This window comes from Hordeum vulgare, chromosome 4H (assembly GCF_904849725.1).
Source record: "Hordeum vulgare subsp. vulgare chromosome 4H, MorexV3_pseudomolecules_assembly, whole genome shotgun sequence".
NCBI classification, from domain to species: Eukaryota; Viridiplantae; Streptophyta; class Magnoliopsida; order Poales; family Poaceae; genus Hordeum; species Hordeum vulgare.
In genome coordinates this window covers 164211055-164238365 of record NC_058521.1, presented here as the reverse complement: position 1 = coordinate 164238365, position 27311 = coordinate 164211055, and the positions used below count along the sequence as shown (strand labels likewise).

Below are 27311 nucleotides of genomic sequence, written 5' to 3'. Positions count from 1 at the left end.
TCACAGACCGGATACGTATATGTGTTGAATGGTGGGGCAGTGAGCTGGTGCAGCAGCAAGCAAGGAGTCGTGGCAGCATCTACATGTGAAGCGGAGTACATAGCTGCTTCAGAAGCAGCTCATGAAGGAATTTCGATGAAGGAGCTCATCACCGACCTTGGAGTGGTTCCAAGCGCGTCGGGTCCAATGACACTCTTTAGTGATAACACTGGGGCCATTGCCATAGCCAAGGAGCCTAGGTTTCACCGGAAGACGAAGCACATCAAACGCCGCTACAACTCCATCCAGGACCATGTCCAGAGTGGAGTGATAGATATTTGTAAAGTACACACGGATCTGAATATTGCAGACCCGTTGACTAAACCTCTTCCACGAGCAAAACATGATCAACACCATAATGCTATGGGTGTTCAATACATCACAATGTAACTAGATTATTGACTCTAGTGCAAGTGGGATACTGTTGGAAATATGCCCTAGAGGCAATAATAAAATGGTTATTATCATATTTCCTTGTTCATGATAATCGTCTATTGTTCATGCTATAATTGTATTAACAGGAAACAGTAATACATGTGTGAATAAATAGATCACAATGTGTCCCTAGCAAGCCTCTAGTTGGCTAGCTCATTAGTCAATAGATGATCATGGTTTCCTGATCATGGGCATTAGATGTCATTGATAACGGGATCACATCATTGGGAGAATGATGTGATGGACAAGACCCAATCCTAAGCATAGCACTAGATCGTATTGTTCGTATGCTAAAGCTTTTCTAATGTCAAGTATCTTTTCCTTCGACCGTGAGATTGTGCAACTCCCGGATACCGTAGGACTGCTTTGGGTGTATCAAACGTCACAACATAACTGGGTGACTATAAAGGTGCACTACGGGTACCTCCGAAAGTGTCTGTTGGGTTGGTACGAATCGAGATCGGGATTTGTCACTCCGTGTGACGGAGAGGTATCTCTGGGCCCACTCGGTAGAACATCATCATGAGCTCAATGTGACTAAGGAGTTAGTCACACGATGACGTGCTACGGAACGAGTAAAGAGACTTACCGGTAACGAGATTGAACAAGGTATAGGTATACCGACGATCGAATCTCGGGCAAGTTCTATACCGACAGACAAAGGGAATCGTATATGGGATTGATTGAATCCTTGACATCGTGGTTCATCCGATGAGATCATCGTGGAGCAAGTGGGTATCCAGACCCCGTTGATGGTTATTGGCCAGAGAGGTGTCTCGGTCATGTCTGCCTGTCTCCCAAACCCGTAGGGTCTACACACTTAAGGTTCGGTGACGCTAGGGTTATAGGGAATTGTTATACGAGGTTACCGAAAGTTGTTCGGAGTCCCGGATGAGATCCCGTACGTCACGAGGAGCTCCGGAGGTAAAGATTGATATATAGGACGGATGGTTTCGGACACCGGAAGTGTTTCGGGCATCACCGATAACGTACCGAGACCACCGGGACCACCGGAGGTGGCCCCGGGGGTCCACCGAAAGGGGGCAACGACCCCGGGAGGTAAGGTGGGCCAAGTGAGGGAAGGAACCAGCCCCTAGGTGGGCTGGTGCGCCTCCCCACTCAGCCCAATGCGCAGGGGAGAGGGAAGGGGGGCAAACCCTAGGCACAGGTGGGCCTTAGGCCCACCAGGTGGTGCGCCACCCCCTCCCACCCTAGCCGCCGCCTCCTTTCCCATCTGGTGGCTGTCGCACCACCTAGGGGGGAACCCTAGGGGTGGCGCACCCCCTCCCCCTCCTCCTATAAATAGAGAGGGTTTTTGGCCCTTGGGAGACAGACTTCTCCCTCTCCCTCGACGCAGCCCTGCCCTTCTTTCTCCTCCTCTGTGCCGGTGCTTGGCGAAGCCCTGCCGGGAGACCTCGTCTCTCCATCGACACCACGCCATTGTGCTGCTGGAGTTCTTCCCCAACCGCTCCCTCCTCCTTGCTGGATCAAGGTGCGGGAGACGTCACCGGGCTGCACGTGTGTTGAACGCGGAGGTGCCGTAGTTCGGCACTAGATCAGAATCACACCGCGATCCGAATCGCTGCGAGTACGACTCCATCAACCGCGTTCTAGTAACGCTTCCGCTTAGCGATCTTCAAAGGTATGAAGATGCTCTTACCCCTCTCTCGTTGCTGGTCTCTCCATAGGAAGATCTGAATATGCGTAGGAAAATTTTGAATTTATGCTACGTTAACCAACATCAACATCACCTGGATCCCGTTGGTGAGCTCAATTTTCTCCAGTAGATTGGAGATCTTCTTCATGAGCTCCTTCACCATCACTGCCTCCCCCAGATCTAGGGCCTTTTCCGTCCAAGACACGAGACGGGTGGGAGGGCCAGATCTAAACATGGGAGTAGCTACCTCGCCTGCATTGTGCGGCTCGATGATATAGAACCACTCCTTCTGCCAGGACTTGATGGTATCAATGAATGTGCCCTTTGGCCATGTGGCCCCGCAGAGCTTGATGATCATCGACCCTTCAGAGTCCGACTGATCGCCGTTGACGACCTTCGGCTTGACATTGAGAACTTTCAGCCAGAGGCCGAAGTGGGGTTGGACCCGCAAGAATGTCTCACACAGTGATGAAGGCTGAGAGGTGGGTGATGGAGTTCGGGGGGAGGTCGTGGAAGTCAAGCCCATAGTAGAACATGACTCCCCAAACGAATGGATGGAGGGGAAAACATAAGCCCTGAACAAAATGAGGGATAAAAACTACCATTTCCTCATCTTTGGGCATGGGGATGACGCGGTCCTTCTCCGGAGCACGGTGCGCTATGTTCTTCGAGAGATAGCCGGAGCTTTTCAGCTCCATAATGTCCTTCTCAGTGACGGAGGAGACCTCCCACTTGCCTTTGGAACCGGTGCTTGCCATTGCCGGATTGATGAAGGGATTCGAAAGGAAGGGAGGAGAAGGAAAGCTTGGGCGCTGGAGCATCGGGAGCAAGGATGGTGATGGTGTTGCGAGATCTGAGGTGCGTGAAGGGGCTGAGGTGACTGTTTTTACCTTTTATGGCTCGTCGAAACACCGAAGGCCCCGTCACTGCGCCGTAAAATCTGCCATTTTCCAATAAAATCGTGCGATTATGGGCGCGTGGGATAAACCCAAACCATAAAACATATCCCTCGAAAAGAGGGGCACGATCTCCTTGATGGAACGTGTCAGGAAAACGGTCTCAAACCGCTCTTTAGAATAGGGAAAGATGCTACTCATTGTCGAACGGTTGCCCTGGAAATTAAAATTTGTATATATACATCTTTGTGTGTGCATTTGAATGAGGGGAAGTCATCGACATCCGAGCTATCATCGGTTAAAGGAAGAGAGGAATTCGCCTCGCAAGCCAGAGTCCCTATGAAGTGACCAAAGGAAGGTTTCGACATTGGAGGCCAGTTCGGGGGCTACTTAGGTAGTCCGGGATTAGGGGGTCCTTGGGTCGTCTGACTATTCTCATGGGCTGGACTCCCGGGCCTATTCGATCATCAGTAGAAATATCGGACTCAAGATGGACTCTTCTGAAGACTTGACGCACAATCCAAGGCGATGTAGTAATCGACATATTCCTTCTCCATTGTAACCGACCTTGTGTAACCCTAGTACCTGTGGCATCTATATAAGGTAGAGGCCATAGTTTGTAGGACACATTAAGTTCATTACGATTAGGGTTTAGACCACAACATCCGATCTCGCGGTAGATCAACTCCGTACTATGTATTATTCCATCAATAACAACAAGAGCAGGACGTAGGGTGTACCTTCATCAAGAGGGCCCGAACTTAGGTAAAACAACGTCTTCTTTGTCTCTTGCTACCCATCGACCCTAGATCCACAGTCCGGACCCCCTACTCGAGATCAGCCGGTTTTGACACCGACACGTTCCTCTCGCGAAGGCAAAATTGTGCCTCCCATGAAAGCAAAACCGTGCTTCTCGCGGAAACAAAACCGTGCCTCTGGCAAAAAAATAGAAAATATTTTTTTTTCATTTCCGAAAGACACGGCCGTGCCTTTTGCGGAAGCAAAACCGTGCCTCTTAAAAAATGCATTTTTTTCGCGTAGAAAATAATTGGATTTTGTTCATAAAAAACCTAAGAAAGACTAGTGAAAAACCAAAACACCAAAAAAACTGAATAAATCAATTTAGAAAGTCGAAAACGCGTACAAAATAAATAAAAAAACAAAATCTAAAGGAAGCTCTTAGAGCGTGACACGTGGGGCTGCTGAAAACGCGATGGCGCATAAGAGTGTTCGTTGCAAGGCTTATAAAAAAGAGCGCTCGTTAAGTTGCTCTCGGCTGGTATATGTCACCAATGGTCAATCCCCTGCGTTTCAAGAAAAAAAAAACGACAAATCCCTGCTCTCTCTCTGCGAAATCCCTGCTCTCTCCTTGTCGGCGTCGGCGACGAGGGGCGCTCAGCGTCCGCAACCGTCGAAGGACGGAGAGGTGAGAAGAAGTACTGCCACCAATCCACGGACGCGGTTGCTGTATGTGCTGTAGATTAATGCTTTCTATATGTTTTGGGTGGTGTTGTCTGGATCGTAGCTGGCAATCCAAGTCGCAGGGATATCTAGCGATTCTGCTGTCTCTTGCCCCTAATCTTCTGTTGTACCTGTAGATTCGTTTTTCCAGCAGTGAGACTTCGAGTCATGTGTGCTGAGGACTGGGGTGCATCCCCTCTTTAGGAACGGTTAACTGAGGGATAAGCTGTGGGCAGGTGCAATTGTTTTTATTTGACTGTCTAATGGTAAAACATACATTGAAAGGATTCAAAACTCCTATTTTCTTTCTCACAAATGACCTAGAGCCTTCTGGTACTAACTAGTACTAAGCTTTGCATTGTGTAGCAAATCCTGTGTTGAGCTTTTAGTTTGAATGATTGAAAATTGATGCTGATGACTTTGCATCAAGTATAGTATTGAGTATCTGCCCTGGGTGTTTCTACTGTTGGCCGCTGGCTGCTCTGAAGGTTTTCCATGCTAATCAGATCTTGCGACCTGCTTGTACTTGTGATTTCGCCTTTGTTCATAGTTATTATAAATCACAGGTGAATTTGAATGCTATGGTGATTATCTGCAGCTCGGCCAGCGTTTTGATACACTTGAAACAATATGTAGCCTGTTTAATTTTTATTTGTTAAACATAGAAGAAGAACGAGAAGAAATATAACTTCTAAATTCTACCTCCATATCTAAGCTTTCATCTAGTTCTGAATGTTGTGGAGGGACACATATTAATGAGGGTTGTGTCTAGGCGGTCCAAAGAACTCGCCATGGATAGGGGTGCGTGGAAGCTTGCTATCCATGTGCTAGAACAATGAGTTGGTCGCGAGATCTTATGGGTTTCATCTCTAGCCTACCCAACTTGTTTGGGACTAAAGGCTTTGTTGTTGTTGTTGTGTCTAGGCGGTTCAAGCACTAGATTCACTCAATCAGAAGAAAATACATGCTTATCAGTTGCAAGATCAGATAGTACTTTCAGCAAAGTAGACAGCTATAGAAATCTGAAGTGCCAGCCACTTACCACCTCCCTTTATTTAACTTACCGCAGTGCTAACTTTCCTATTTGTTAAATGAATGATCTGCAACTTCCTCCTAATCTTATGTGCCAGTCACTTACCACCTCCCGTTATTTATCTTACTGAAGTGCTAACTTTCCTATTTGTTAAATGGATAATCTGCGACTTCCTGCTAATCTTATGTGTCGTATACAATCTAGCATTCTTTTGTTCTAGCAAAGTCTAATGCTCAGCCTTTTTAAGAGAGTTGAAGTGATAGGCCACTCACTCTGCACTAAGTCTGTCAATTCCACTCAGATCACATATGCATACAGATGTTTGTACAGCAGCCTCAGTTTGTAATTAAAAACATATGTTTTCAGGGTCCGCGTGTTTATTTGAGAAATACTTGTTCTCTTTGACGTTCCTTAGGTTCCAGAAGCCATTTTATCAAGAGCTTCAATCTCAACATCCTGTGGAAGGAAATGAGAGTGTAGTAGCAAGAACGATTTGAAGAAATAATGCTGATTCTGTACCCATTTTCCTCTTCTTTTGTTTGCACCTTGAGATACGACCATAGAATCTCATGGCCCTGTTTGTAGCTTTAGAATCAGGTGGGGGAGGATATTACAATTCCGATAGTGAAATGGTGTATAATGCACATTTGTGTCAGTCTAACATTTTTACCAAAATACCATTGGAGATTGACTGCTTTATCATGCAGATAAATTGCTCTCGCATTCCATTCTGTGAAGGGCAAGAGACATAAGCTATTTTACACACTACATAGGCACACACATCGTAAGCAGACCTGAAAATTTACAATGTTACAGTAGATTTGTAAATATTTAGATCACCCTCCATACTAATGCAAACATAGCTACTGGCAAGCATATACATGTTTATGCAGACATAGCTACATAGGTAGTGGAAATCTGTTAAGCACATATATGTATCTTAGTAACCTGACCTCGATCCTGACAGCTTGAACCTTCAATAGCAGGAACGTTCTCCATTACCATAACCAAATTGTGGAGCTAACATTTTGAGATCACCATTGTCCATCTTCCAGATTACCCCGGGAGGGCAGTAGTGATCTCCTATAGTGAATGGCAGCAGAGGAGATGGGAGATTGCTGCATGATGTATCATCAATGGGCAGCATGGCCGGTGCCTCTATCTCCTTCCATATCTGGTCCATAGAATATCCATCCATGACACTCTGGTTGCTCTTAAGTACACTTGAGAAGCAGGTAGTGCCATTATGAGTGCTGCTTTCATCCATCCTGATTATTGGTGCAGTTTCAAGGAGGCAGGATTGGTATGTAAATGATGATGAGGAGGAAGAAGGTGACATGTCTGTCTTCCTCTCCTGTGCTTTCTTCCTCATGTGTGTCCTCCAGTAGTTCTTGATCTCATTGTCCGTACGCCCTGGCAGTCTGCGTGCTATTCTAGACCACCTATACATAGAGAGGATGTTAGTGTGTTTCACCTGTTTTAGATGAAAAAAGGCTGCTTTAGTAAGATCTTCTTTTGGACCAAACCTGTTACCCCATCGAGCATGGAGCTCAATAATAAGGTGTTCCTCTTGCGGCGACATGCGCCCATGCTTGAGGCCAGGGTGGAGGTAGTTGACCCACCTGAGGCGGCAGCTTTTGCCTGTCCTGTTAAGTCCTACATGGTCATAGATAAGGTGATGTATGAAGATAGTTGGTTAGAGATAATGATATTGCGTGCTGTTTGCATCTTTGTGCCAAGGATTGCAAAAATGGCTACCTAATTTGCAGGTCTCCCACCCCTCAAACCTGAGACTTTGGCAACGAAATCCCAGCGGCGATCACCGAACAGGCGGACAGTGCATACCAGTTGCAGGTCCTCCTGCTCTGTCCATGGCCCCTTGCGCATCTCATCTTGCACTGTCACCATCACTAGCGTTGTTCGCTTCTACCTTGGATGGGCTGGGAGCCTGCCTTGTTGCTCTCCCTCCTCTGTGTGCTTGTGGGCTCCAGTTTCAGGCTTATATCCTTGATGAACTCCAGCCTGATGGGAAGAAGGTTGGTATTAGTGAAAGGAAGCCACTTTGTCTTAGTTGTGCACTGGTTTGATGGCTCTTGCCTCTCATTTATAGACAGGACAAGAAGGCTCTCGTGGGGCCTCTTTGCGTGGTGGGCCTGATATAGAGAATCATCGATGAGGTTGTCCTTGGATTAAAATTGCCTTCCCTTGTCTCTTGCTCTATGGTACAAACTGCAGAAGGGTATGGTACTACATATACTGGATTTGGATTGCATCTAACTCTTGTTTCTTGCCGGTTTACTCTATGAGTTGACTTCACCAGTTTTGATTAATAGCACACTCATGTTCCCCCAAAAAGTAGAGCAATCTGTGCATGTAAGTTGTGGTTCATTATTTTGTGTGTAGGCATATTTACGAAAATTACTTTTGAAGTGAAGGCAAAGACATGCAATTTTGTTAACTGAAATGCAAAATAAATGAAGCAAACCGTAAAACGTGATGTATTTTCATAACCATTTGTTGAGTAAGTGTATGCTTATTTCCCTTTTACTTGATTTGAAATATTTTAGTACTCATTTTCTTATGTACAGATATATGCACTTCATTTAAATAATTAGTCCAAAGGCACGACGAGCAGGTATTATTATGTTTCTCAAAAGTAGAAAGAGAAAACATAATTACTCTGGGTTCCATTTTCTATACTTCTATACAATAATTTCATGCTCTTAGCTTTAGCATCAAATTCTTTGGCAAAACAAACGGCAAGTTTGAAGTCTGAACTGGACTGTTGCGGGTGCGTGTTTCTTACAGGAACTTCGTTGGGAACCTATAATCTTTTACATCCGGATACTGCAGTTCGAGCATGCTGATACGGACCACCTCAATATTTTTGTTTCTACATGGTTCACATGCATTTTACAAATGGATCTTGACAGATCTTTATGAATCAGAAAACCCCCGATACTGTGTGTTGTTTATGGAAAATTCAATAGTATGTTCTCATTTTGGTTACTTCTTAGACTCTTAGTAGATAATAAGCTGTGAAGTATGTCTGTTGAGAATTGTTTTATGCTAGTCCATGAGTGTCCCTACTTGCTTTAGGGACATATATTCGTAGACTCGTAAGACTCACAGGCCACATATGCTAGTCTACGATCTTTACACAAATCAGGCTACATATGTAGGTTGACATAATCTTCTCTCGATTCTTCCGTATTTTATTTCTCCTGGATGTGAAAAGCATGTTTCCTTTCTGCCAGCCATTATCATTGGCATAGGGGACTTTATCTTTTCCTTTCTTTTCAGTCATTATCTCACACACAACAAAATATCTCGGGCTATACACAACTCCAACACAAAGTATGCGATTGCACGACTTGCCACTCAATACGCAATAAGAGCAAGTTTTTGTGCATCTATACTGACTACTATAGTGAGCTATGTAGTGGATATGCACTATACTGATGTTGTTTCCCTTTTAAATGCTTGGGTATTCCTTTCGTCGGATTTGGTTCATATACATAGGCCGTCTGTGCTATATTGAGACGCCCTTGGTTATTGAATATGACCAAAATGTAACTAGATACTCGATCTTGCGTAGATCCCAATTTCCACTCATTTGCTGACTTCTGTATACTACATCCGCCTTCATGGAGGCAGTAGCTAAGAAAAGTCAGGCAGGTATGTGGACAGTAGGGTCATAAGCAGTATTTTATCCTCATGGCCTAACTTCTCCATTGCTATGGAATTAATTATTTTTTTGTTTCTTTCTGGAGGTTCCCTCAGCACAAAAAGATAAATACAATTTTTCCATGACCAGGAGCAAGCCAGGAAGGCATGGAAGCAGCACTGATGTGGAGGCCACCAACCTGTCAATCTTGCAGTCCACTTTGTGCTCTACACCTTTTTATCTTGGGCATCTTTACTTCTGAAGGCTCCCCATACACTGCAGTTGTTTTCGCATCTGAGCTCTTCTCGCTTGCTTCTTCATTGGAACACTGATCAGTCATCATCAGTGTGGTGACAATTAGTAGTTCCTCTTCCTATGCCCATTGAATGCATCACGTAGGTCAGGTCCTTTTCTCATATATATATGTGTCTCAAAATCCTTTCATTTTTTTTGAGAGATCCTTCCAAAAAAATTATGCTCCTTGGCCTTTGGAAAGAAGGCTAAAATGTCTTCTGAAAATAAATGCTTGGGCTCACTTATGTTTCTTCTCCTTTTCTTTAATACATTTTGGCTATAACCTTGAAGTTCACCTACATATTTTGTTTTCGAGAAAAAGCAAAGCTTGCGTTTCTATCTATTGAAATCGGAGAACCACATGTTCTTTTCTTTGCACCGCACAAGTTTTCCATCAATTCTTGTGTTTCTCAGTGTCAACCTGAACCTTGTGGCGCATGTACGTTGCCAACTCACTAGTGCAGTCTAACAAAAAAAATCAAGTCTTATTGCTATGCTTAGCAAATACTCCCTCCGTTCACAAATACAAAATGTTTTGGATGTTTTAATATGGAGTACATACAGACTGGAACGAGTGAACAAACACACTAAAACATGTCTATATACATCTGATTCAGAAACAAGTAAGAACGTCTTATATTTGTTAACGGAGGGAGTAATTGGTAAAATGCAATAATGGGTTTATATATAGCCCATGACTTGGTATGTGAATTCTTGCAGGGTGGTGAAATTGACCAGAAAGTGGGTAGCAGGGGTTATTGCCTTTGGTAGGATAAGATGGTGAAATGTTCTTAGATTAGGATATTCTTGCTTTCGCTTGAGCAGATTGATTTTTGGTTCGTTTTAATTCTCCATTTCTTGTGGTGTACATCAGTTGCCAGGAGATAACTCTCTTCCTATGATGATGGTGACCACCACAAACCACGAGACGACGGATGCGTCAAGTTCATTTCAAAGATTATGGTGACAAGCACTGTAAGTATTCAGAGATTTTACACCTGGAGTGGTTATCTGTGAAATGGTAGAAAAAACCATGACTTCCGACGGATGATGTGAGCTTGTGGTGCTCTGATCTCGGTGATGATGTGGATGCCCGTGGCCGCTGAATTTCCACTCTTTTTATCCTGATTTCGCATGTGGGGGTGGGGGTGGGGGTGGGGGTGGGGGTGGGGGTGACGACGGCGACGGCGACGGAACCAAAGCCCACCACCCAATTCCGTGTGATTTGGTGTCACCCCGCTCAAAGTAGGAGCAAAAGCAGCGTCCACTGGATGTTGGAAAATTAAGGATATATGCTTTTTGGCCTGCGCCGTGAGGTTTAATGACACATGATGGGATTATGGATTGACGCGACCGGGGTGCACCTGTCATGCCATAGGGCTTAGTGGATGTCATCTTATCGTCGACGTACGCCACCATTAGCGGAAAGGAAGAAGATCGCCGTGTGGCCATGATCTTGACATGTGGATCGCTACTACTAGTACTAGAGAACGGTGCAGTTGGTCTGGATGGTCATTAGGCCCGTCCAATATGTGTCACCAGCTATAGTTCTTTTATACGGTGAATAGTAGATGAGCATGTGCCCCAGAGTTGGCTGTCTATCACCGACCAGATGCCAGCCTTGTTTGTTGTTACTTCCTCATTTCTATTTAGATCAACTCCAACCTTGTGACCCAAACAGACGTCCGTTTTGTTTGTTTTTTTATCCATTTGAATCGGTGTGTCCATCCTTTATTGAAAATGGATCGGTACGATCCATTTTTCGTCAGTGCTAAACATTTTTCAAAGGTAAAAAAAGATCTACGGCCATATATCATGCTAGCGGCCATGCCAGCGTCAAGAGTTTACGCCAGTGGTTGGCATACATATGCCAGGCTAAAAAAACGTAGTTTTTGAGCTGAGCGCACTTGCCAGCGGGCGGGCACACAAGAGCACACAAAATGAGGATGTAGTTTCACTATGCCATCTCGTTCGTGGTCTTCATGCCCGCATACCACGTCATGGATCACTTGTCATTGAGGTTGAGCATGTCTTCCTGCATCTTTTGAACCAAGACCACTTTCTAGGAGAGATCGTGCTCAAGTCCACCTTCATGATCGACTCCCTTCGTCATGCAAGCGAGCCAGAATTCTTTTGCTCTTGTGGCTGCTTTGGTGGCCTCGATCTCTAGCATCTTCACTTGCTTCTCCGCCTCCAACGCGAGCTTCTTATTTTGTATGTTCATGAAGGTCTTAATTTGCTCCTTCTTGTCTTGTCGGTGCTTCTCTTCTATTGAATCCTTGTTGGCAATCATGCCTTGCAAAGTAGCTTGCAAGGTAAGGGACGCTGCGTGGCGCTTGTCCTCTTTCTTGGAGTTGGTATTCCCTTGTGACCGCGGCGTCTCCCCCACATCATGGTCTTCAACGGCTGCAGCCCCCTGCCCCCCCTCCCTGCGCCTTGATGGTGGCGTATTACGCTTTGAACTTTTCTCCGGCGTTGATGATCATCCAACAATGAGTGAGGTTGAAAGACTTGCCCTCATAATGGATCTTGAATGCTTCCAAAGGTTGGAGGACCTACAAATGGACAAGCAACAGTTTATGGACGAGTGAACAAGTTGACAAGCAAGCTAAAGGACAATCAAATAAGCAAGCAAGTTGGCCATACCATGTCTTCCATGCCAATGCCACTGACGGGACGGGTCTCGATGCTCTGAAGACTGGAACAAAACTTGTTGCACTTTTGTTGTATCACGCTCCAACATTTGCCAAGCAAGACCCATCCACGATTGCTTTTCATTTGGTATGGCCTGAACTTCTTGTGCTCGTGAAACTCGTGATGCACTCTTAGCCAAAATACCGAAGCCTTTTGCTCGAAGCCTATCTTGGGGTCTTGACCAATGTATCTCCAACATTCACAAAGGAGTTTGTCCTCATTGTGTGTGTATGCTTTGGTCTGTTTTCTCTTCTGCTTCTTTGCATTGACTTGGGCGGGGAGTTCATTGAACAATCGCTCTCCATCGATGTCCACTTCATCATCCTCTTCGTCAAGGCCATAGTCTTTCGGGAACTCATGATCAAGCGGGAAAGAGCTGTCTGTCATGGTTTTGTCACAACAGATGTCCTCGTGAGAGAACTTAGGTGTGAGGCCATCACAACTATGTGGTGGCTTGAGAGGGGTTGGTTTGAATCGAGAGACGTGAGTTTATCTAGGTTCAGCCCCTCCGATGGAGGTAAAAGCCTATGTCCTGCTTGTGCTTCATTGATGAAGATCTCTATTACAAGGGTGCGGAATCGCTACCCTTTGTAAAAAATTGGGAATAATAACTTGTCTGGCGTTGAGTCGGCCTTCAATGCTTTGGCTTGATGAAAATTTTGGGAATAAGGAAACCATATAATGTTGGCCCGCCAGGTGATGTTGTGCCGGCTTTCAATGCTTCAGCTCCACTTAAAATTAAGCTTAAAATTGATCGCTTGAGGATGCTCTTCCTCTTTTTTTTTATATATCCATATTACCTGTAGCCCCAAGCTCTGAGTTTATCAGTTCATGATGACTTGGTGCTTTCCTTTAAAATAATATCTTGACCATGTAGCCCTCAAGTGCCAGGTTGTCTTGCCCGCAACAGCCTGGGACTTTGAACTTTAGCTTTGAATGTTGTAGCTGGCTTTGAGAAATCCAGGTTGTCCATCTGAATCACCAGCTATAAGTTTTTTTTTTGCTTTTTACATGTGTAGCCCCCAAGGGCCGGCTCATTAATATGTGATGGGCCGGGTCTTCAATTTGGACCTCATAATCTGTTAAACAATTGAGTACTGTAGCCCCCAAGTGTCAGGTCACATGCCTGCAGGGACTTGGGACTTTAGAAAATTTTGATCTAAGTACCGTAGCCCCCAAGTGCAACGGTCGTTTGCCTGCAGCGGTTCGGGACTTATATGTACTCCTTCAAAAAGAAAAAACATCATATGATGTAGCCCCCAAGAGCTGGCTTTTCTCTTGGAGATAGTCGGCTCTTCCCCATTGCAGAACAAAAAAAGTGGTACATTAGCCCCCAAGTGTCATGCGAATTGTTTGCAACTGCATGGGACTTAGTCGATTTGATCCACATATTTTAGAATCATGTAGCCCCCAAGTGCCAGGTCTTTTGCTTGCGACAACTTGGGACTGTGTGAGAATAGTATAACCCATCATGATACACTTCATACGTTCTCTTGAACTTGAGTGAATCCTTCACTGTGGTTGTAATACAACCCGGTAATTTACCGTCTGTATGAATATCCTGGAATAACGCCTTTGTGCTTGAAATGAAATCCTTGCTCGTGGTCGCGGTGCAACCCGACAAATATATGTTTGAGAAATCTAGTGTTCTAGTTTACTACAGAGTACAAGTTGAAGAAATCCAAGAGTCGGTCAATTAGATGATCTGGCATTATAAGTGATAGGCCAGCTCAGCAATATGTAATATACCGGCTCAGCAATATGTGATAGACTTGATCTTCGAAAAAAATATATTTCCTGAGTTGGATTGGAAAACCCCAATCATTTAATACTGGTTATGGTAAATCTTGATGAAAATTCAGCCATATTGGCTATCAAAGATTTATTTAGTCATGTAGAAGTTTATGTTGTAACCTGGTTTGAAGACCAACATGATATGTATGTATGATTTATGATGCAATGATGCAATGCAGGATGATGCATGTATATGATGAAAAAGTGCGGGTTTTTGTGAAGCTCAAATCTTACTTCGATGAAACTAGCATGATAGCCACTGGTTTATCCTCGCTTTCTATAAGATGACCCTCACTTGACCCAATTGATGTTTTAACCTGATAAGTTTGGATACGACTTATCGAGAGTACACGAGGTCGGTGTAGCAGCTTGCAAACATGAAGGTTTAACCAAGTTTCAAAGAAGACGACTCATAAGGCCATGGAGTATCCTCGCTTTCTGTTTTACCAGCTCTCACGTGATACAAGCGTGTTTTAACATGGATAAGGTCGGTGTCCCAGAGGATTGACTTATCTAGAGTACACGAGGTCACCTTTTTGGAGAAGCATCTTGCAAACAGGAAGATTTAACCATAAATGTGGCATCGCGCCGGCTCAAATGGGTAAGAAAGCTAAACTCGATGAGTTGGAAGCCCCCAAGTGAACCATGTATTTGTGGCATCGCATCGGCTCAACAGGGTAAGAAAGCTAAACTCGATGAGTTGGAAGCCCCCAAGTGAACCATGTATTTGTGGCATCGCGCCGGCTCAAGAGGATAGGAAAGCTAAACTCAATGAGTTGAAAGCTCCCAAGTGAACCATGTATTGATGGCATCGCACCTGCTCAAGAGGGTAAGAAAGCTAAACTCGATGAGTTGGAAGCCCCCAAGTGAATCATGTATTGGTGGCATTGCGCCGACTCAAGAGGGTAAGAATGCTAAACTCGATGAGTTATAAGCCCCCAAGTGAACCATGATCCAGATTGAATAGGATGTCCATGTTTGAACTGCGCATCATGGCAGCAAGTTCTCTTTGACAACCTTTAATGTTTCACCAATAAGGCAGTAACCACTAGTACTGGGTTATCTTTTTTGCAATGACTCGGGGTTCTTGTATCTGTTGAGAATGACCAAATTTTTTGAGCCATATCCGTGTATCCCCCGAGTCTTAAGTCGACTCGAGGAGGCGGCCTCAGAGTCTTCATACTCGGCTGTAGCATAAGCCGATGTAAAGTGGACATCTGAATGGTGAATTTTATGCAGCTGGAGACAATATGGCGAGTTGTTAATCTTCATGATGCTCCAATGTTGTTGAAGGAGACGGGCCGCGGGGACGACTTGCGTGCGTCCGTAGGACTATGGCTCGAGCGAGCAGGTGCGATACCAGTGTGTTGATGTAGACCGTATCCCAGGGGTGGCGGCTTGAATGCGTCCATTAGGCGGCTCGTACAGGTATATGTAGCCCCAGCATGATGTAGACGTGGGAGGTGGGAGTCAGCTGCAACATTGAAAACCGGCGCGGACGACGAGTTGACCGTGGTATTGTAAGCTAACGCAGACGGCAAGTCGGTTTTGGCGTTGTAAGCCGGTCGACCGCGTCATTTGAAAGCCGATGCGGACGGCGAGTTGGTCGCGTCATTTGTAAACGAACACGGATGGCGAGTAGACCGTCGTGTTGGAAATCGACGTGGACGTACAAGTCAGCCACGACGTGTTGATGTAGCATGAACCAATGGGGGTGGTGGCTTGCACGCCTATCCATCGAGTAGTGCGACACGAACAGATGTTGGCGCAAGATGATATTGGCTCTAGCTCGGTATTCCCGGTATATTACCACTTTTGGAATGAATAATTGCCATGTGTAAAAACATATTACGGGCCAGAGTGATTGTTCTCATAGAAAATAATGTGTTCATAAAATATATGGAAGGGATATTACGTGGTATTTTTATCACATGAAGAGCTTCCTCAAAGAATATAACACCAAAAATGATTGTCCTGATTTATTTGGAGGATAAATGATCCATGTGCAACTTCTGCCCGGATGATGGCTTGTTGATGGAACGTTGAGTCGTTAACCATTGCGGCAGTTGTGCGCTTGTTCGTCGGGCGAGCCGGCGCGGTCTCTTTTTTTGCTATATTTTAAATATTGCATTTTTTATTGTTTTTGAAAAATATTACGTCATTTTAGAAATTTTCAAAAATGTAACGGCCTCGGCCTAACCGAAGCCGACTGGCTTCAGTCGGCCTAGCCGTAGCCGATTGCCCCCCTGTCGGCCTTGGCGTGGCCAATAAATCACCAGTCGGCCACGTGGTATCTGATAATTGGCCGTGCCACGTCGCCCGCAGTCACTCTGCCTGGAGGGTGGCCAGTCGGCCTAGGCGTGGCCGATAGGCCTGTCGGCCTTGGCATGGTCGATAGGAGGCCGAGGTGAGCCAGCCCTCCCTCTCCTTCTTCCTCTCTCCTTCTCCTTATCTCTTTCTTTCTCTCCTCCTCTTTCTCCTCTCCCCACCCGAAAACTCCGCCATCTTTACACTAAATCTTGATCGTTATTTGTCACATTTTCCGTTGTAGTTGTATTGTCTAGTGTTAAGTCAGCCAATCCATCCGTCTCGCTCGCGATGGGGTAGTTCGTGGCGGTTGTATTAGCCATTTTTTTGGTGGTGGTGGTGGTGGTGGATGTTGAGGTGGAGGTGGTGGTGGTTGAGGTTGAGGTGGAGGTGGTGGAGGTAGAGGTGGAGGTGGTGGTGGTGGAGTGTGGGTGAAATTTGTGGTTGTGGTGGAGTTGGAGGTGGTGGTGTTCGTCGTTCTTCATTCGGCGTTCATCGTTTCTTCGCACGCTTCAAGGGTAAAATTCAACATTTGTTTACGTAGTGTTGTTGTAATTTTTAGCTGCTCCGGTATATTTAGAAAATATATGTAGGTCTTCTAATTTGTAATTGATTCGGAAAATGTCAATTAAGTTGTTTAATTAATTTTAGCTGCTTCGATAGATTTGGAAAATATATTTAGGTCTTTTAATTTTTAGTTGATTCGGAAAATGTCAGTTAAGTTGTTTAATTATTTTTAGCTGCTCCGGTAGATTTGGGAAATTTATTTAGGTCTTTTAATTTTTTGTTGATTCGAAAAGAAAAAAAATAGGTTTGTCATTCTTCTAAAATTTGTCGTTGTTGAATAATTTTTTAGGTCAACAGAAATGTCTGATTTAGTGAAGTTAGATTTTCACTATGGTCCTGGTACTGTTCAAACAAATGAGATGTGAGCTGATCTTAGTGAATTTCAGTACATTGAGGCGCCAGTGACTTCCCCTGAAACATAGTCTGTTAGTCAGTTGACAGTTAGTCAGTTGACAGAATGGCTGGCCGGATGTTTAGGGTTTAATATTGAAGCACACACCATCGGTGTTCATGCATTATGGACTCGGTCCAGTTCAAATATTTACTAATATTTGAAGCATATAGAGCTCGACGACCAGTGGATGCACTGGTTAAAAGTTTGCAAGCGTAGGGGATGTAATCCTGTCGCCTTACTGCTCCCTGTGCTGAAGCCGATGACTGCACCTGAATCCGAATGTAGTTACGATTATGACCAGAGCAGTGAAGGGATGCATGATTCACAGTCAAATTATGTGTCCCATGCTGGAGATGATGTTTACGAAGCAGGCCAGAGCAGTTAGACAAAAGGAGGAAATACAGATGATTATGTCAGCGGCGAGGCGGATGCTGACGAGATAGACGGGCAGATGCAAAACCAGATGCATGAAGAAGATAGAGAAGGTGATATTTCAGATGATTCCGTGCAGTCAGATGAAGAAGAGAACGCACATCAAGTGCCTATTCCTGCATCATGGAATTAGGACTTCTCATCTGCAATGTTGGTGAATGATGGTCATGATTCTGCCTGGCAGTATCACCAGAACAACATTGCGACTGGTGCTCTGTACCCAAACAAACAAGCTCCGAAGGATGCAATCATTGATTGGGCAATGTCCACTCAAAGGGTTTATGTAGCTGATGTTTCAAGTTCGAAAAACTTGACAATGGTATGCAGAAACTAGGGTTGTCCCGCAAGGGTGCATGGCTATCTCCCTAAGTATGGTACAAGCTGGGTCATAAGTGACATAGTTCATCATACTTGTGTTATTCCATGTATCCCTCAAGATCATCTTAACCTTACTTCCACGGTCATTGCTCGCTTGCTTTACAGCGAGATAGTGGAGAGCAAAGCGATGGAAGTTAAGGCTATATAGACAAAAGTCTTCATCAGGTTCAAGTACAACATTTCTTATGGCAAGGCTTGGAGGGCTAAGCAGAAGGCACTTGAGACCAGATTTGGTTCGTATTTTGATGCATATGACTCTGTTGTGCGCCTCCTCCAGACACCGCAGAACCGGAATCCACGCACCTATGTCGACATACAAGACTTGTACCTACCAGAGTTCCCAACTGTGAGGGTGTTGCATCGGTTGTCCTTCTTTTTCGGTGTCTGCATCGGAGTTTTCAGACATTGTCGACTGGTGATATGTGTAGATGGCACTTTTCTCACTGGCAAGTACAAGGGTCATATTCTCACAACCATAAGTCAAGATGGCCAAAATCAAGTAGTCCCACTTGCATTTGCTTTTGTGGAGAGCGAGAACATCGAGAGTTGGACATGGTTCTTCAGGCAATTGAAAATAGCAGTTGTGCATTATGTAGTCTACATGTATTATATACTTACTGCATATTACATTCACTACATGAATTAGCTTCTTTGCCGTCTGCCATCACAGACGGCAAAGAGTATATCATAGACGGCAAAGAGTATATCACAGACGACAGAGAATCTCACTGTCGGCAAAATTTCTGCGTCAACCTACGACGGCATTGTAGCTTCTTTGTCGTCCGTCTCACCGAAGCGGACGACAAAGAGCTTTGCCGTCAGCTTTCCATGAGAGCAGTCGGCAAATATGTCGAGACGGCAGCCGGCAGGCGTTGCTTCGTTAGGGGCTAACGGAGGCTTTGCCGTCTGCCTCCCCCCTCTTCTTTGTCGTCTGCCTCCCCCTCCTCCTCCCCCTCCTCTGTGCCGTCTGCCTCCCCCTCTTCTTTGCCGTCTGCCTCCCCCCTCTTCTGTGCCGTCTGCCTCCCCCTCTTCTTTGCCGTCAGCCTCCCCCCTCTTCTGTGCCGTCTGCCTCCCCCTCTTCTTTGCCGTCAGCCTCCACCTCCTCCTCCCCCCTCCTCTGTGCCCTCTTCTTTGCCGTTTGCCCCCCTTGAAGCAGACGACAAAGATACTATATGGCCAGCTGCTGCTGCCCAGGTTGCACAGCTGGGCGCCACGTGGCACCTTTGTCGTCTGCCAGCTGATGGCAAAGGCCTTTGCCATCAGCTGGCAGACGACAAAGAGCCTATATTGTTACATTTTTGTTTATTTTTTCTATTTCACAGCACACACACACACACACACACACACACACACACACACACACACACACATATATATATATATATATATATATATATATATATATAATTCATAGCACATATATGATAAATAGGTCACAACACATATATGATATACATATAAAGCTCATCAATGCCATTTATTCATCAACGTATATTCCATATATCAAAAGAACCAACACATACAAAGTTTCATCCATATATACATACATATAGTTGCGCATATATTGTTCATTCATATATACATATACATATACATATACATATAGTTCCACATTGTTCATCAACACAAATAAAAACGGGAACTAAAGCACTCTAATGCCAGCTTCCATGCATGTAGTACATCCAATCTGCAAAATGGGAATAAGAAAGTCAGAAGAAGAAGAACAACAACATATATATGACAAATAAGCTAAATTGAAGAAGAAAGAGAAGAAGCAAGAAGAGAACAAGGATAAGAAAAACAAGAAGGAGGAGGAGGAGGGGAGGAGGAGGAGGGGAAGGAGGAGAAGGAGGAGAAGAAGAAAAAAGAAGAAGAGAAGAAGGAGAAGGAGGAGAAATAAAGTATATAATATTAATGAGCTAACCAAGGTTCTTATGCCATTTTGGATGAAAACAAGCTTTGCAGCTAAATTTCCTTTCTCCTTCTCCTTCTCTTCTTCTTCTTCTTCTATTCTTCTTTTTCTTCCTTCTTTTCATTTCTCCTCTTCTTGGAGCTAAATTAGCTAACTATGTCTTTTTGCAGCTAAATGGGCTAATTATGTCATTCTAGAGGAAAACAAGCTAAGTATATAATATTAATGAGCTAACCAAGGTTCTTATGTCATTTTGAGTTTATTATGTCTTTTAGGAGCTTAATTAGTCATTTTATTGAGCTAACCAAGGTTCTTATGATGTTTTTACCTAACTAAGCTAATTATGTCATTTTGGATGATAATTGGCTAAGTATGTCTTTGTTAGGGAAAATAAGCTAAGGAGGGAAGAAGGAAGAGAAGAAGAGGAGAAGAAGGAGAATAAGGAGGGCTCCTTCTCCTCCTCCTTCTTCTCCTTCTCTTCTCTTTCTCTTCTTCTTTTTGTTCTTCCTTTTCATTTCTTCTCTTCTCCTCTTCTTGGAGCTAAATAGCTAACTATGTCATTATAGAGGAAAACAAGCTAAGTATATAATATTAATGAGCTAACCAAGGTTCTTATGCCATTTTGAGCTTATAATGTCTTTTTGGAGCTAAATTGGCTAATTATGTCATTGTTGGGGGAAATTAAGGCAAGGAGAATATGAAAGAGGAGAAGAAAGAGGAGGAGGAGGAGAAGAAGAAGAAATAAAGAAGGAGGAGGAGGAGGAGGAGAAGAAGGAGAAGGCCAACTTCTCCTCTTCCTCCTCCTCCTTCTTCTCCTTTTCTTCTTCTTTTTCTTTCTTTTCATTTTTCCTATTTCTTGTCCTCTTCTCCTCTTCTTGAAGCTAAATTAGCTAACTATGTTTTTTTGGAGCTAAATGAGTTAATTATCCCATTTTAGAGGAAAACAAGCTAAGTACTCCCTCCGTCCCAAAATAACTGTCTCAAGCTTAATACAAATTTGTACTAGAGCTAGTACAAAGTTGAGACACTTATTTTGGGACGGAGGGAGTATATAATATTAATGAGCTAACCAAGGTTTTTATGCCATTTTGAGGTTATTATGACATTTTGGAGCTAAATGGGCTAATTATGTCATTGTTGGGGAAATTAAGACAAGGAGAATATGAAATAGGAGAAGAAAGAGGAGGAGGAGGAGAAGAAGAAAAAATAAAGAAGAAGGAGGAGAAGGAGGAGGAGGACTAGAAGGTCCTTGGCCTTCTCCTCCTCCTTCTCCTTCTTCTCCTTCTCTTCTTTCTCTTCTTCTTTTTGTTTTTCCTTTTTATTTCTCCTCTTCTCCTCTTCTTGCAGCTAAATTAACTAACTATGTCATTATAGAGGAAAACAAGCTAAGTATATAATATTAATGAGGTAACCAAGGTTCTTATGCCATTTTAAGCTTATAATTTCTTTTTGGAGCTAAATTGGCTAATTATGTCATTGTTGGAGAAATTAAGGCAAGGAGAATATGAAAGAGGAGGAGGAGAAGAAGAAGAAATAAATAAGAAGGAGGAGGAGGCCTTCTCCTCCTCCTCCTCCTTCTTCTCTTCTTCCTCTTCTTGTTTCTTTTCATTTTTCCTATTTCTTCTCCTCTTCTCATCTTCTTGGAGCTAAATTAGCTAACTATGTTTTTTTGGAGCTAAATGGGCTAATTATCCCATTTAGAGGAAAACAAGTTAAGTATATAATATTGATGAGCTAACCAAGGTTCTTATGCCATTTTGAGGTTATTATGGCATTTTGAAGCTAAATGGGCTAATTATGTCATTGTTGGGAAAATTAAGGCAAGGAGAATATGAAAGAGGAGAAGAAAGAGGAGGAGGAGGAGAAGAAGAAGAAATAAAGAAGGAGGAGAAGGAGGAGGAGGAGGAGAAGGACTAGAAGGTCCTTGCCTTCTAATCCTTCTCCTCCTCCTTCTTCTCCTTCTCCTTCTTCTCCTTCTCCTTCTCTTCTCCTTCTCTTCTTCTTTTTGTTCTTCCTTTTCATTTCTTCTCTTCTTGAAGCTAAATTAGCTAACTATGTCATTATATTAAAGAGGAGAAGAGAAACTTACCGTAGTGGTCATCAAGGAGGACAAACACCTGGAGAAGGGTCGTGCGATGCCGCTCGGGAGTTATTCTGTAGAATAGATATTTTGTAATATCTTAGTTAGCATGATGACACTAAATTATTAATACTAGTTTATAATGAAACTCACCGTGCCAATCGAAGAGAAGACGGGCATCGGCGGAGGGACTTGACCGCTCTTCTCGCACAGACCCTGAAGAGTGGGTCGTATTAGTTAGTAATGAAACAGACATTACACACATGATTTGGCTAATGTGAAAAAAAAACTTACCACAAAAAGCTCGTACGGGGCCCGTTGACCCGCCTCATTCCGGGACCTCTCCTCCTCAATCAATCGTGCCGTCGTCTGGTTCCTCTCATCAAGAGCAGCCTGAAGAGCAACCTGGCTTGCCAATCTCTCTTTCTCAAGGGCATCCTGGTTTGCCAATCTCTCTTTGTCAAGAGCAGCCTGGTTTGTCAATCTCTCTTTCTGAAGAGCAGCCTGAAACACCATTCCTCGTTACCACAGTAATGATCTATGGTGACACACATAATGAAATGGATGAAAGTGTTCTTAGTCCGTACAACTAACCTCGATGGCAAGATCGACTGGCTGTGGACGACGCGTTATCTCAGGACAGCTGCTCGACTGGCGCGCCTTGATCTCCGGGAGAGTTAGTGGACAACGTATTATCCCATATCCAATGGCTATCGAGCCATGGGGCCTCCCGCCACCAGATATCATCACCAGCTCTGGATCCAAAGGTTCCTGGCTAGGGTTAAAGTCATCCCCTTTCGTAGCCTTCCCCGCGTCCCTGTATGCCACGAGCTTGTGGTGGGATGATATGTTGGTGAAGTTATTGGGATCATCCAGGTCAGACTCAGAGAATGCCTTCGCCTTCTTGTACGAGGCAGTATGGGCCATGCCATAAAGGTCGTACAAGTGTGGCATCTCCGTCTTATTGTGATGCGCCTAAAAGAGAGGAACAAAATATTAGCATGAAGAATGAATTGCATGAATCATGAAGCAAATCACATACCCAGTTTCGTCCAAACTGAAGTAAGTTGGCACTGCCTTGATGGTGTGGTACACCAACCATTTGGCTACGCCGATCCTTCGCATTCTCGTGGACGGCTCGCCAGCTGCCTGTGCACCACTCATCAACCAACGCCTCCCAACAATCCATCTTATCCGCACACCATCTCGGGGGCACCTGTTAGTTATTAGAAAGAATTTTGAGCGCTACGCCTATGAATGAAATCAAGAAAACTACGTAGAAGGACTTAAGAATAGGTAATACCTTCATGTATTGCTCCTTTTTCAGAAACTTTCCGCGGCAATCCTTCTTCTGCTTCTCAATACCACGCGTGGCGTAGTAGTCTCGAATAGCCTACGGTCAAGCCTCGTGGCGTAAGTTCTGTAGTAACCGCCTACACTCGGCCTCGAGAACCTTGGCCGCCTCCTCCTCATATCCATCCTCACACCTATAGAAGGTCTGCAATCAAACGTGAAAACACCGATTAGTACAATAATTAGCTATATTGTTAATTTTAAATTGTGTAAAAGGATAATTTACCCAAAAGCTCTTGATCACCATCTCGGCCCTCGTGTGGCACAAGACACCATCTATAATCTCCTCCGGCGGGGCCTGCGGAGCCTGGTAGTGCTCTCAGGAAAATCCTAGTGTAGGAACCTCACCCTCACCAGGCAACGTGACAAACCCCGGGAAATTTGTCCGGCAAAGCACACCAAGGACGGAGTTTGGTCTGCGGACTCCAAGAGGGTGTACCCATCCCTGCAGTATGATAAGGTCAACACATTAGATATTTGAACAAACTTGAAGGCAAAAGCTAAAAAAAGAGTAAATGTACTTACCTATCTCCTTCAGGTTTAATCACCGGCCTCTGCTCGCGGGTAGCCGGCACGACCGGGAGACATGTACTACCACGCTCGTACACGGTGGCCCCGTCCACCTGCACATTGCCCTCACTATCCGTAAACTCATCCCCGCCATCCCCGCCCCCTGAGCCACCCGGACCCTCGGTCCAATCCGGCAACTCGGTTCGATCCGGCCAGGTATCCCATCCGGGCCTCTCCACGTCGGGTGAAGCCTCCGGAACCGTAGTCTCGTGGGCCGAATGCACCTCGACCCGAGGCTGATCCTGGACCGGAGTCTCATGGGACGAATGCCCGTCAACACCAGGCTCCTGGACCGGAGTCCCCGTAGCCTCCTCCGCAAACGGGTCGACCATAGTAGTCCTATGCTCGGGTGAATGAGCTAGTGGTGGTGGCGAGGACGGCTCAACAGTCCTCCTGGATCTTCCGCGGCCACCACCTCTCCCTGTACCCTTGCCCTTCTTCCCTACCCGACCAACACCTCTCCCAGTGGGCAATGCCGCCGACGAAGAAGAACCCACGGATGGTGTCGACAGACTGTCTGCCAAGGCTCTACGGAGACATAGGGGTGGAAGGGAAGTACCACCCCTCGTGCGGGGCTGCTGGGAAGAACTCGTCGAGCGCTTTGGACCAGCGCCCACCATCTTTCAACACCTGGTGACCTGTCATGATAAAGATTAAAAAAAAATTAGTACAACATAAAAAAATTGAATAACTCACATGAATAATAATATGTACATGAATAATAAAGATTAAAATTTATAAAATTTAAGTTGTGAATCTTACAAACTAATAATCATCATCAATAAATGCATCATCATCATCACTTTCACGCATGTCTTCATGAATGACGTGCTCGTCGGGTTCAACAGCGTGAAGTTGTGAAAGACCTTTCTTTAATCGTTGAAGCATTGACAGGTCATCCGCATCAGTAACCTCTACGAGTTCCAGGTCTTCTGGTTCCGGCTCAGGGGTGGAGTCGGATTCATTGTCGCCGTCTACTTCCATGTTCTTGGCTCAGGGGTGGACTCCAGTTTGACCTAACCACCCCGCGGTCAGATGGGCCCATCTACATCGTTGCCGTCTGTTGTGCGACTCTTTGTCGTCTGCTAGCTGACGGCAAAGATGTGACTGATGGCAAAAACACTCTATGCCATCAGCCAGTGCTTTGCCGTCTGCTTTGTTGAAGCTGACGACAAAGACACTCTTTGCCATCAGCTAGCAGACGACAAAGACTAGGCAGATGGCAAAAAACTGTTTTCCAGTAGTGATTGTCTTTCACTATGGTCTATGGTTGAACAACACCATCAATTACAGGATGACAAGGAAGGGAAGCAACATGACACATGATCAGTGGCTACAGAGGCTTCAGCAGTACGTTACAGACTGGGATATTGCCCCTGAACGTCTGTGGCATGAAGCTGTCGCATTTGATCTTGCTGCACACATTGCCTATTTGGATCAGTACATGAAAGGGACACGATTACGCATTGTTCGACACTAATACATATGAGATACCGGACCCTCTGACATTAGATACGTACCTGACCTATGATATTTCTGGGTCCAGACAGTACGCGGTAATATTTATTATCTTTACCTAATACAACTTGTTGCTACATAATTTGTCTTTCGTATTAATTAATCATCATGAAAATTTCAGGGTGAGTTAGCATACAGTCTTCATACGGAGGTGATGAACTATGGATGTCAACTGTCGACTGGAACTCTTCTGGTACCGAGGTCTCAACTCCAGCCATGGTTCACGCGCTTGGAGAAAAAGATACGAGATGTCTATAAAGCTATCACCGCACTTCGGACGTTGTTCAGCAACAACACCAGCAACAGCAGCATCTGCGTCCCTTCATGCATCGATAGTAGCCGCGTCCACGTCTAGAACAACAACCGATGCCACATCCACCACCTCCCGACCAGGCTGTCCGTTCCGCGTGGCATCACCCACAACACCATACTCTCTCGTCGAGCTTCGTGTTTCAGCCAACACCACAACATCGCGGTCCCACTACGGGTTTCATGTTTCACCCACACCCGACTGGTATGCAGCCACCTGCAGGATCCTATGCATATCAGGAGGCGTCGACGTTCGGATCCGGGTGCGCGAGTGAACAAGAAGAACAACTATCGGAGCAAAACATGTGGATGGACATGTTTTCGACTCCTCCACCATGGCCCACACAGGATACACAGAATGACCAGGGCGGGTCCGAAATTCCTCTTCGTAACATTAGGGCACCCCACAAGTTTGGATGGAGTACGCCTCCCACACCGCCAGAGCGCCAAGGCAAACGTCGTTAGTGAGGCTTCTATCTATCAGTAGAGACATGGCTATCTAATTATGTATGAGACATATGTCTATTTTCTGTATGCGACTTCTATCTATCATTAGAGACATGACTGTCTAATTATGTATGAGACATATGTCTATTTTATGTATGAGACTTCTATCTATCATTAGAGACATGGCTATCTAATTATGTATGAGACATACATCTATTTTTTGTATGAGATTTCTATGCTCGGTTGGTTCAGCGGGGATAACACTTATACTACCAACAACTTGAGATTACAAACACATACTACAGAATAAATATGAATTAAAAGGCATGACTAAACTACATGAAGGCATCATCATCGTCCTCCATCAATGAAGAGCTCTTGTCCTTCGTCGAGGCAGAGCTCTTGCCCTTCGATAATGAGGTACTTTTGTCCTTCGTACTCGGCATGAAGATATCGTCTTCGTCCTCACTGTCATCCATCCATAAAAATGGATGTTTTACTCTACCACGTATGTGTTGGCCTTTCTTCTTCCATCTTTCATTCAACCTGATAAGTTCTTCTCGTATCTCCTCAAATGTCCTTGCAGGCCAGTCCTTCCTAGCTAATGCATGGGCAACCTCATTCAGTAGCGTGTCACTACTGATGAGTTCGTTCCATATAACTATTCTATTGTCTATCTTGAAATTCTTATCTAAGCGCAGAAGTCATTCGGACATACCAGGGTGAAAACTACGATCAAAAGTATAATGGGACATCTTGACAAAAGTTAGCTATTGGACTACACTTCTATCTAACCTTAGTACGGAGGTGAGTTTTATAGGTGCCTGAGAGCGAAAGATATGGCGGGAAAGAAATGACGGGAAATATATGATCAGAAAACTTAACATTTCCAAACTAAGATACAACTTGTTGAAATTAAGATACAACTTGCTGAAAGTATTCAACAATTTTAGGATACAGTAACATAAATCTACTGAGTCCAACATGGATATTTTCCTTTTCCATCACTAGTTTCTTCTGCTTCCTTGGCCACACGAGCCCTTTCTTTCTTTCTCTGCCTCTCAGCATCACGGG

At 44.6% G+C, this 27311-nt stretch overlaps 1 protein-coding gene and 1 long non-coding RNA gene across 2 annotated transcripts; one reads left to right on the top strand and one right to left on the bottom strand.

Moving 5' to 3' along the window:
* Positions 1–6223: 6223 nt before the first annotated feature.
* On the bottom strand, positions 6224–7601 carry LOC123448284 (myb-related protein MYBAS1-like). The gene is made up of 3 exons (XM_045125137.1): positions 7309–7601; positions 7048–7177; positions 6224–6963 (listed from the first exon to the last, which is right to left on the bottom strand). Exons 1-3 carry the CDS (start codon positions 7427–7429, stop codon positions 6498–6500), a joined length of 717 nt encoding a protein of 238 aa, XP_044981072.1. The 5' UTR covers positions 7430–7601; the 3' UTR covers positions 6224–6497.
* A 405-nt stretch (positions 7602–8006) lies between these two features.
* LOC123448285 lies at positions 8007–26390 on the top strand. The gene is made up of 2 exons (XR_006631649.1): positions 8007–10457; positions 25603–26390. It is a non-coding gene; the product is annotated as an uncharacterized LOC123448285 (long non-coding RNA).
* Positions 26391–27311: the final 921 nt, after the last annotated feature.